Below are 12318 nucleotides of genomic sequence, written 5' to 3' on the forward strand. Positions count from 1 at the left end.
CCCAATTTATGATCCTAAAGATAAAGAGTTTACCAGGAGGAGGGAAGTCTTGCTGTGCAGTTCTCTCCACCAGCAGCCTCTCCACCACTAGGATGGGAAAATCCTCCTCCCATGAATATCTGAAGGTCAACAAATCAGTCAGCCTGGCTTCTATCTCAACTCCTTTCCTTTGCTTACAGTAGCACAGAGGCCCAATCTAATATACTGATCAGCTTCAATTCAGGGTCAAAGAGCTCACCCTTGGGCAGAGGGGCTTGTCCGAATCAGGAGGGGGCCAAAGATCCTTCCCAGAGTGTGAGTGTCCAGGCCGTTACTGGCCTGTGCCTGGAGCACCTTGGTCAGATGTGTGAGCAGATACTGCAAGGTGAGATGATGGTGGAGCGGGACCACCGTGGAGTTCTCCAGAACCAGACTCACCTCTCTGTCATGGCTACCAGCAACAGCTCCATCTGCCAGATATTTAGGCAATTATCAGTAAAACTTAATTGCCTTATGTAGAGCTACTAATTGTGTAAGTATATTTGACTGAATGATTTTTAAACTACCAGAAGATTATTTCATTATTAGCCTTTATTTCACTAGGAAAATCCTATCGAGATTATAAATCTCTTTTTTGTGTCACTTTTAAAATTTCCAGAACTTCAGCTGTAGTAATGACTGGAAGATATTTACTTTCAAATGACTCATTAGAAAACAGCATCATCTTTGACATATCTGCATTTAAAACAAGTTTAAGGTGATAAAGACTTGTTTGTAAATTAAAGCTGACTTTATTTCATTAAAAACACTTTAGATACTAAGAGACCAGAACCATCTAAAACAGTATCACCAGCATGTATATATCACCAGCGCTTTTAAATGCTGTTGTTTTATAATGAAGAAAAGTGTCCCAAGATCTGATCACTGAGGAACACCAAGATGAAGTTAAACCTCCTACTTGAACATACTACAATTTATTAGTTAAACAGTTGTCAAACTACATAAGAGTTTGATCTGACAAGTCAATAGAGTGAAGTCTGTAATAAAATCTCATGATTCACTGTATCAAATGCTTTAGAAAATTTGATAAAGAGGGCTGCACAGTGTTGCTTATTATCCCAAAAAAAGTCAATAAAATCACTAACCACTTTTTGTAGGTAAAATTCATTATGTATCAAATTTTATGATAAGTTGATGCATAAAATTAATTGTGCATTACATTTGAGCAGAATGAGTGAAGAGTCCTTGTATACTTCAAAAACATGAAGGTGTTTTCCAAAACAAAAAATATTTTTACAATACAAAAGCTATCCTTTAGGAACTTTCATCAGTAGAACCATATACCGCATGTCTACTCAGTGTGGGACCCACCTAGAAACTGCTGGTGAAGCAGCTGCTGCATGGCTGCAATTTGAAGTTGCGGATAGACGCATGCAGGGATGACAGGTGATGGGAGGTCTCTCAAGTAGCGCAAGACGCTCTCAGACAGGAAACCCATGTCACTCTGAGCAGCATCGCCTTCTGAAGCAGACAGAATGTCAGGGAAACTATCAAAGAAGGAAGTTTATGACTAACTACTGGTAAACATGAGACAGAATATTAGAGCTTCAGTGACATCTTCATTGAATCTCTATGACCCGGCCACCAGGTCACGTCTGCTCCTGTGCAGGGAACAATATTAACATTACTATTGCAACTTAGCGTCTTTGTTGCTATATTCAGAAAAGTTTCAAAATTAGTATTGGCAGCTCATGCTTTTTAAAGATCAGCCAGAAAACTGCGATCAGTGCACCCCCAAATCCAAAAATGAGATTTGAGTAAGTATGTATTCATTTATATATTTTCCAATCCAATCACTGTACTCACCAGTGCTCAGGGTGTATACTGAGCTGTCTGATGTACTTGCTGTTCTGTACAATATTTTGCAGTCCAGACCTAAGAAGAATAGAAAGCACACATCAGTAAAAGTTCAAAGAAAGAAGCAGAGAAATAAGCTCAAGAAGAAGAGAAACTGATGGCTTGAATTGGAATAGTTTAAAATATTATCTTCTAAAAAAGATGGATCCAGGGCATGTGGTTTTCCCTTTGGTGGTTATGTAGCAGCATACACAGTAGGGCTTCAACAGAGAAACTGGTCATTTGACAACGTTAATAGATCAGAAAGTATTTCTGACCGACTAGCTTGAAAAAAATGGGTTTAGAAAGTTTGCATCTACAACAACACAAACCTCAGGCAGTTCCTGGAGACAGGTCTGTCTTACAGGTAGGAGTGAAAAGCACACAGCGTGTGTGGAAGAGGCAGTTCTACAGCACAGCTCTGGTATTTCTGTTTTGAATTCAGAGACAGCTTTGTTGTTTTTTGTTTTAAACACTATTTCTTTTGTTTCTCAAGAAGCATTTGTCTTTAAAACTGAGTAAAAATATCAATAATAGGGTCATTAAAAATAATTTTCTATTTATTTTTGTCCCACTTCTTGAGAATCACTGATTTAACATAATATAACTGACTGGGTTAGTATCAGAATACATTAAAGATCTGCTGTTGTATTAACCTTCCAGACCTCTTAGGTCTCCTGGTTCGGGGAAGGCAGAGCAGACCAGACATTAAGAAGCACCATTCAGCTTCTATGCACCACAAATCTGGAACAAACTTCCAGAAAACTGCAAAACAGCCAAAACACTGAGTTCATTTAAATCTAGACTAAATATATACTGTTTAGAGCTGCTTTTGATCCATAATAACTGAACTATTGACCAGTATGTTTGATGTGTATTGATGATTTATGAAGAATTGTTTAACTGTAGTACACTCTAAAAAATGTTTTTTGGGCTGAAGTTCATCTGATGGACTTATTTACATTAATTTAATTATTTTGCTTTTGCTATGCCAACTTACCTTTTTGTGTTCATTTAACTTAAAACGTACACTAAATAGTTGAATCAACTTAATTGAATTGCTTCTATGGGTAACAAGCAATTCAATTAAGTTTATCCAACTTAATTTATTAAGTTTATCCAACTTAATTTAAGTTTAACCAATTCAATATATTCTAATCATCCAACTCAATTTGTTAATTTTATTTAACAAATTTATTAAGTATGTTTAAGATAACAGATTCAAGTCACTCTTACTCAAATCACTTATTTTCTTCTAATAAACATTTAAAATCTCTTTGTCTCAATTCTACAGAAAGTCAACTCAAACTTTTAAGTAGTTCCAAACTAAATATTTTGGAAAACTCTTTTTACAGTGTCCTCTAAATATACTCTAATTTAAAAGCTACAAATCTTTTCCTTAAAGGACCTTTTTGCTTTAACTTTACTTGAAATAATTAAGTTCAATATTTGTAAACTATAAAAACTTGGGCTTACATCGCTGCGAGGGGAAAAAAATGGCAGATTCACAAAACTAATTAGCCGGAAGTCATGATCTTGTTCAGAAGTTATTGCATCTTTCATATTTGCTTCCTTCTAACAGATTTGTTTTCCAATTTTATTGTACAAGATGAATGCCTCATTAAAGTAGAAAAAGACATGATCATTAATAATACACTGGGTGGCCCTTTTCATTTCAAGAGTGTGTCAAGAGAAAAAGAACTAAAGAGTCCAAAAAGGAGGAGGCAGAACTGCAAATGGAGTCCTGCTGGGCTACACCACCCTCAACTTAAGGTGGATGAATAGTGTCAGCTTGGTCACAGGGTGAACAGACAGCCGGATGACGTGGATGCACCTCTGTGTTCGATGGCTTGGATGAGTCTGACCAGGGCTGGGGGAGCCGTCTCTGGTGGAGTGAACTGCTGGCTGAGGTCTGGCACTGGAACAGCTGAAACAACAACACAAACCTGTTACACTCCGCCCTACACGAGCCTGCTGCTCACTACCACAACTTCCACAGATTTCCCTGTAGAGAAAACCAGATGAAAGATGAGTTTTGTGTCCCCCTTTTTCTCCTTAAGAGGTGGACACACTGGATTTCATTTGAAGAACAAAACTGGATTTCATATCTGCACCTTGCTTGGTAAAAAACAACAACAATGCATTAAAATGATCTAATGTCTACGAAGAAAACAATTGAATCTTCAAATTCAAAACTTCTTTATTTCAGGATGTGTGGTGTTGGTGGTGAGGGAGAACGCAGGCAGACCCAGGTTGTAGATAAGAAATTATGAATTTAATAATGAAACAGCTCAACAGTCCAGACAAGGCAGGCAGCACAGAGAGCGAGGAAAACTGCAACTCTGGTAGCAACAGATCTGTAACGACTGCGAGAGAGCTGACGCTGGCTCAGGACTTAACAGTACGACTGAGTAGACACTGCTACGACAACTACAACATTAGACAAGGACCCGACAAGAGACAAAGACAACAGGTAGGCTTAAATACACAGGGAGGGTAATCAGGGAACGAGACACACCTGGGAACAATCAAGACAGGACGGCACAGAGACTCACAGAAACAAAACCAAAATAAACACAGAAAAACTCAAATCCTCACACTTTATTGATCTCAAAGGGAAATTTAATTTACTTGAGTAACAAATTAGTTTGCTGCACGTAAACTGATGAAAGAAACAACTCGCTAACAGGAACAGCAGGAAAAGAAGAGAAAAAACTGCAGATGGTGGGGAAAAAAATCGATCTACTTCACAACTCCCTAAATCAAACCTTTTCAGCAGGGAGAAAAGAAGAAAGAAGAAAAAAAGAGAAATCTCATTCACTCCCTGTTCTTCCCCTCCTTTTTCTTTTCTTTTTTCCACTCTGGCTTTCTATCTCTCTTCCCCAGCGCTCCATCCTGTTCGGGGTTTCACCTCGGCTCTTTGCGTGAGTGAAGCACAATAAAGGATTAAACCTACTGAACAAGCAGAAGCCCGGTGCCAGGCCCGGCTCAGCCCAGTCAGAACAGCCAGAGTCTCCTGCTCCATTCAGGACTTTGGGTTGAAGGGTTGTAGAGGGAGTGGGCTGCTCCACTGGATGTGGGCAGTGGTGCCGGCCTGGCCTGGCTGAGGCTTGGCAGCCGACGAATGTTCCTGGCTCTGCTAAACCGCTGCTGATTATTAATTTGGGGAGTTCAGAGGAGAAATGCCATTCAGCACATTCCCTCCACATCCTCTCTCTTTTTCTCTCTCTAAAAGCCCCCATTTCATTTTCTTTTTTACTTCTTTTTCCTCTCCCTTTGCCTGGCTCCATATTGGCCAGTTAACTCTGAAAACTCTGCTCTGAACTGCCTCTGCCTCACAGCAGACCTCACTTCATTCTCAACATCATGTCACAGGATATGCTTCTAGATGCATTATACCTTCTGCTCAGTGTTAGCAAAACACAGGAAACCAAAGAATCATACACTTTTAACTAGGGATGCACCGGTTCACTTTTTTCACTTCCAATACCAATACAGATATCTGAAGTTTAGTATCAATCAATACTGATACCAATCAGATACTGAAAAACTGTTGGTTAACTTAAAAGGCTTTTTTTTACAACACAGACTTAAATGTACAGACTTACAAATTTATTTAATACAGTAACTCTGCACCAGGACAAACACTTAAATACATCAACAGTTTCACAAGCTTGGTCTAACATGTAAAAACAACAACTTTCATTTGTTCAGACAGGAGTATAACAATCAATGTTAAATAAATGATGAAGAAACTGAGACAGGTTGACTATCTTGGTCAAACATGTAAAAAATAAACTTCACCAAACCTTCTTTCAAATGGTTCAGAAAGTCCAATGAGGAATTCTAAATATAATGTAAAATAAATAATAAAGCATGGTGTTGCCCAGAGCACAAAGCATAGAAATTGACTGAATAGATTTGTCTCTATGGCTTTAGCACACAGTCACTAATACCCAATCTAGAATTGTTTTCAATATCAGGGCCGACACATATATTAATATTGGATCAGTGCATCTCTACTTTTAACTCCAAACCTAAGTAGGGACAGAAGTTTAACACATTACTTTTGTTTAATTTTGTTTCATTAATTACATAGATTTTAACATGTTAAAAATCTGAATGCAACCAATTGTACTTCTCTGTTTAACAATAAATATCTTGAGCTGGAAATTTTGTATTTGTATGAACACCCTGTGCTTACGGTCTTACTGCTTTAGAGACCAAAGCATCACAGGAAAGTCCTGACCTTAATCAGAATCTGTGCTGAGTCTCAACAATTGCTCTCCATCCAATGAGCTATAACTTGAACTATTTTACAGAAGGAGTGTACAAAATTTTCTGCTCTACAGATGTTCAATACTGTGATGGCTTATATTCAAAAGCTAATATATGAGCCTTATTAGAACACTATTCTAATGCATAACATTTTATTGTTCATGGTATTTAAATAACCAGCTTATAAATCTAAACATTTAGGAGTTAAAATTTTGATTCCTCTGTAAGCCATGATATTCAGCTGCAAAACTTAGTTTCTGTAGAAGCTAAGAATGCTTACATTTTCAGCCTTTTTTAAAAACTTGGACTTAGAAAATGATGGGTAAAACACAAAAAGGAGGATAAAACCTGCCAAGCATTTTAAAACCATGTCAGTGACTCCATGAAAGTTGGCAACAAGACCAGTTGGCGTCTGGGTCATGAGTTGATACTCAGGTTTCACTACTCCATGTCTTCAGTACATCCCAACTATGTCGACAGGCCTAACCCTATCCCTAACCCTAACCCATCACAATGACCGGGCACACTGTAAAGCCAGAACAGAATACATCAAATACCTTAGGCATTGGAAAAAGATGCCACAACTGTGGCAAACACAGAAGAGGGTTACAAAAAGTCTTAATACTCGGACGAATAATCTTTTAGAGAGTTAGTAGCTGCATTTCCATTATAAATGTGAAAAACTATCAATATTCTGCTAATGTAAAAAAAAAAAATAAATTTCCAACTGCAGTTTCCGTTAAATAGAAAATTTAATTAAAATCAATTAAAATCAGATTGTTTATAAAGTTAGTTATTAAAAATGATGGTATTGTTACACAAGATATTGTAAAGGAGCAGTAATATGTAAAATCTACTTTATTGAGCTTTACATTATGTTATGTTATTCCCTCATCAAAAACATACTTGGAGCTTTGATTCTTTTCATCAATGTTGCCATCTCCCATGGCAACCATTCAGCCTTGCAAAACTGCAACTCCTCCTCCAAGATTCTGAGCTTTGGACTCATAGAGCAGGCCTTCCCCTGTGATTCCACCTCTCAGCTCCTTCAGACTAGTAAGTAGCTATTAGCAAAACACCTGATAGAACTGCACAACTGCTGAGTTCATTATTGCCGCTACGTCTCAGAGCAATGTTGGTAAATACATTGTTAAAGGGTTAATAGACAAGGGTTTTTAGCCTTGATTTAAAACTCAGGGTTTTAGATGTTTTGCAGTTTTCTGGAAATTTGTTCCAGATTTGTGGTGCGTAGAAGCTGAATGTTACTTCCCAATTAATGCACACTACAAAGCTGCTTACTCATGTAAGTGAACAGCAAAAATGAAGAGAAGTTTCAACAATTCTTAGAAATATTTTAATCCCATATATACTAAATATTCAAGTGTATATCATTGTTAGGGGTTTTATTTACTGCTTCCTTTGCCGTCTCTGACATGCTAAAAGAAACAGAAATAAAGAAGAATTAGATAGCGGTGTGCTGGGTCTCAGGATGTTTGGTGTTGGTGGTGAGGGAGAACACAGGCAGACCCAGGTTGTAGATAAGAAATTATGAATTTAATAGTGATGGGTCCGGCAACACCGATGCATCGGCGCATGCATCAAGCCCACAGACCAAAACCCGTGTCGGTGCGCGTATTGGTTTCAGCAAGTCACGTGACCGATACAGGAACTGTTTCAAAATGACATTAACGCGCCAAACTGTGTTTATAAGAAAGCGAATCTGTCAATCTGTCAAATGCATTTGCCAAACAAATTCTTGATCTTTTACGGAACAGCGTCAACTATGGAGCAGCTTCAAAGGAAAGGTTTCCACAGTGTGGGACCATTTTTGATCTTATATTGGAAAATAAATGTTTTCATTTTTGTTGTTTCATCCTGTTCTTGTAAGTTTCTACTTGATCTATCTGAACCCAAATTCAGCTGAAATTGACTCTTAGTTTACTTTCATATTATGTTCTGCAGTGTTGCATATGTTTCACTAAACTGTCTTATTTAAATAAATCCACATTTTCAATGTTGAGGCATTATAAGGCCAGGCATGAGAATGAAGTTCCAGATACACATAGATAAACTCAGAAATAGGCTACAGCCATTCTACAAATGACTCAGTTGCATTTTATAAATTATTTCATATACAGTGATCCCTCGCTGTAACGCGGTTCACCTTTCACGATATCGCTGCTCTGCAGATTTTTTTGTGCAGTTTTTTTTTCACAGTGTTCTGCCTCCTGATTGACCATGTGATTGGTAAAAACAGTCTCCGCGCTTCTTCTCTACCTGAGTGCCAATAAAGTTACAGTATTTAATACAAATTGGACATTCAGGAGATGGAAACTGAAACTTTGAATGTCAGCTGGAAAAAAACTGTGGCCAGAGGCAGCAAAACCGGACCGGAGGTTAGACAAGATCCATCGCTCTGCCGTAGATACAGCTGTGAATCTCACGGGGCAGGTTGGAGGAGACGCTTTAATGACATGACTCCGGATCACATTAATGCCCGATTGATGCACATGCACATCAGCTGCTCTGAAAACAGGCTTTGATCTTTGTTTTCAATGTAGAGTATTTCATTATGATGTATAATAATTGTAAAAACTAAAGGTAACTACTTCACGGATTTCGCCTTGTTATTTTTGGAACACAACCCCTAAGAAAAACAAAGTTCGCTGTAAATGTAGTGTTCACTTAATTTTTATATACAGCAGGAGAAGTTTTGTCAAAAAAGCTTAACAGACTAAATTTCAAAATGTTGTAAAAACTTTTTTTTAAATAAAAATTTGTAGAAAAAGAAACAGTTTATGCATCCTCATTCCAAACACATTCACTTAATTTTTCACTTTATGGTACATGTTCACATTATTTATTGACTGTATATTAAATATATTTTTAATTTAACTGAAGATATGACATAATACAAAATATTATATTCAATAAAATACAAAGACTTAAATCTTATTGTATAGACTAGGTTATCAAATCACTACAATGCCTGTAGGAATTTTTAATGTCCAGCAGGTGTCAGTATTGAGTGACACAGTATCGACACAGAATCGACACAGTTTTGCTATGTGTCGAAACGATACATGACGCCTCATCTACCCATCACTAGAATTTAATAATGAAACAGCTCAACAGTCCAGACAAGGCAGGCAGCACAGAGAGCGGGGAAATCTGCAACTCTGGTAGCAACAGATCTGTAACGACTGCTAGAGAGGTGATGCCAGCTCAGGACTTAACAGTATGACTGAGTAGACACTGCTACGACAACTACAACGTTAGACAAGGACCCGACAAGAGACAAAGACAACAGGTAGGCTTAAATACACAGGGAGGGTAATCAGGGAACGAGACACACCTGGGAACAATCAAGACAGGACCGAGAGACTCACAGAAACAAAACCAAAATAAACACAAAGAAAACCTCAAATCCCCGCACTGGGAAAGTGAATCCATCTGGTTCTGTAAGTGGGCGACACTCTTGTCTTGTCCCCTTTAAGCCTCTCTGTATAACTTTTGTTTTTTTCTGTCTCTACCGTCTCAGGACCCTCTCTCAGTCTCCTACATCAGCTCTTTGAAAATGTTTTCTCTATAGCGGGGTGAGATCAGGGAAAATAGGGAGAATGAGACGAGGCCTCTCCTTTCAGAGCGCTGCCTTGCTAACACGGTTTATGAGCTGCCCAGAGACAGTACAGACTGTGTGTATGTGAATCAGGGAGAGAGCTGGGAGGACAGAAGAAAGAGAGGAGCACGTTAGGCAGCGAGAAGGAGGACAAAGGGAGGAGTTTGCAAAAATGCCAAGGCCTGGTTCACTTCAGCAGGCATTTAGAGGGAGGCCAGGGAGGGGAGAAGGAGAGGAAACAGCTCTCCCTAGGTTACCAAATCTGTTTCTGTAGAGTCAAACTGTTGGGCTGTTAAATTTACATCTGTTGCTACGAGAAGTATTGAAAATGCCTGTATGAAAGATAAGATGATTGTGTGTGTCAACCTTTGACATGATTGTCACTTATTAAAGAGCACACTTTTCATTTGGTAGGTTTCGCCCCAGCAAATTATCTTAATGAAGCCTATTGGCAGTAGTGATGCACAATTCACTTTTTCACTTCCAATTCTGATACTGATACCTTAAGCTTAGTGTCAGCTGATACCGATCCGTGTTTACTCTTTACACCATGGTTTAGACTTAGATATGTGATTCTATGCATCATAATTTCAGGGATGGAAACATCTTGCCTCCTGTCCTAACATAGCATGAACTTCACTTTTTTTGCCTCTCGTGGCATTTATTTAGAAAGAAATAAAACAGAAAGGCGGGGGAGGACATGCAACCAAGGAGCCAAGTAGCAGTGTTGTAGTCAAGACCACATAAACCGAGTCCAAGTCAAGACCAAGACCAGCACCCCGTGCTACATGACAATAAAATTAAGTGTACCTATCAAAATGGCTTCTCAAATTGATCTGAAAAGTCCACAATTCCATAAAAACACCTAAATATTAAATATTTAGAGCTGAAATAAATTTAACCAGTATTAATTCAAACTCTTCTTCATTCTGCTTTGTTCCCATCTCTGTGCTACAATCCACGGTGGTCTCCTGCCATCCCTAAAAAGATAACGCCCTGGGTGGTTGCCCATATTGCCCATGTCAGAAACCACAACTGTCTCCACCATTAAACATAGCAATTAAGGCAATACATTAACGGTAAACAACGCTCAACTATGAACACTGTCCAAGGCGCAATGAGCAAGAAGTAACCAAGCAGAAGGAGCACCGTGACTGTTCTCTGCAGACATTGCAGCCAATGTCTGCCATGACAGGAGACGAAAACAATCAATGAGCAATGAGCATGCGCTGCGTTCTCACGTTGTTGTTTTATTTATTTGTCAATTAAATAAATCTATATATTTTTTAATGAAATAAAATAATAGCTACTGCAGTGTAAGCAGAGCATGACGAGAACAAAGAACGGCTCTCAGTGAAGCTTCAGTCCTATAAGACTTAGTAAAAATCAGTCCAGAAGGTTCCTGAATGTCATATCACTATATTGCAGACTTTAGTTACAGCGTTGTCCCATGCGACATGTCAGTCAACACCTCCGCACAATAATTCAGCGCATGAGTGACAACTTTTTTTCATCGCAGATGCAACATGTGTGTCTCTGTAGCTTTGCTAACATCATGTCCACAGAGCTTGCCTTTTTAAACTTCCTTTCCAAGTGACGCTAAAGTTGGACAAAGTCTGTGAAAGCGAAGCGCTGCTGAATTTGCATGTCGCCATATCTTATGATTTATGTAGCAGAATTATATTACTGATGATTAGACATACCGCTCAGAGAAAACCCCTGCGCATGTCTTCTAGCTCCGCGTGCGAGTAAAGGGGGAGGCGATGGATGACAACAGACACACGTAAGTCATGTTATTGTTTGGATTTTACGGCGCCACCTTAAGACCCTGAACTTCACATTTTAACGGAAAAAAAAGTGCAATGCGACTTGGATGTAACAAGTAACGTGACAGTTTTGTAGAAATGTAGTGAAGTAGAAAGTACATATACTTACTGTAAAATGTAGTGGAGTAAAAGTAACAAGTATCCATTATTAAATCTACTTAACCCTTGTGCATGCGAGGACTGAGCAAACGTAGAGGACTGTGGCAAATGATACAAGTTTTACGTGTGGGGTCTGTTGGACCCCATTTCTAAACACAAGGGTTAAGTAAAGTACAGATACACGAAAATTATACTTAAGTACAGTAACGAAGTACTTGTATTTTTTGTAACTAAGTACTTGTACTTCGTTACTTCCCACCACTGCTGAACCGATACAGAAAAACAGGGCTGAATGACTTAAATGTTTCTTTTTTTTAAAACGCAGACATGAATGCACTGAATTACAAATTTATTTGGTAACTCTGCACCGGTACCGCACACTTAAATGCACTAACTTTGGTCAAACATGTAAAAACAACTTTCATTTGTTTAATACTCCAATTAGGAGTAGAACATCCAATGTAGAATAAATGATAAGAAACGGACAAAAACAATAGGTTCACTATTTTAGTCAAACATGTAAAAAACAAACTGCAACAAAGTATCATGATTTGCAGTTGTTGTTGATTCTGACCCAAAAGCAGAGAGGCAGAGGCGCCGTATAGGGGTAGAAAGTTATGA

At 38.4% G+C, this 12318-nt stretch overlaps 1 protein-coding gene across 5 annotated transcripts in view; it reads right to left on the bottom strand.

Moving 5' to 3' along the window:
• pik3r2 (phosphoinositide-3-kinase, regulatory subunit 2 (beta)) overlaps window positions 1–12318 on the bottom strand; it is a 92093-nt gene that overhangs the window by 16275 nt on the left and 63500 nt on the right. For 4 of the 5 annotated variants that reach the window (XM_081597945.1, XM_008433459.3, XM_008433458.3 and 1 more), the window contains 5 exons: window positions 3710–3802; window positions 1846–1914; window positions 1351–1500; window positions 239–449; window positions 34–119 (listed from right to left, as the gene is read on the bottom strand). In XM_081597945.1, coding sequence (XP_081454071.1) covers window positions 34–119; window positions 239–449; window positions 1351–1477 — 424 coding nt within the window. In that variant the 5' untranslated portion in view covers window positions 1478–1500; window positions 1846–1914; window positions 3710–3802. The remainder of the gene's footprint in view (window positions 1–33; window positions 120–238; window positions 450–1350; window positions 1501–1845; window positions 1915–3709; window positions 3803–12318) is intronic. The other variant, XM_008433463.3, reaches the window with a different exon arrangement.

The sequence above is a fragment of the Poecilia reticulata genome, chromosome 17 (genome assembly GCF_904066995.2).
Source record: "Poecilia reticulata chromosome 17, P_reticulata-male-v2, whole genome shotgun sequence".
NCBI classification, from domain to species: domain Eukaryota; kingdom Metazoa; phylum Chordata; class Actinopteri; order Cyprinodontiformes; family Poeciliidae; genus Poecilia; species Poecilia reticulata.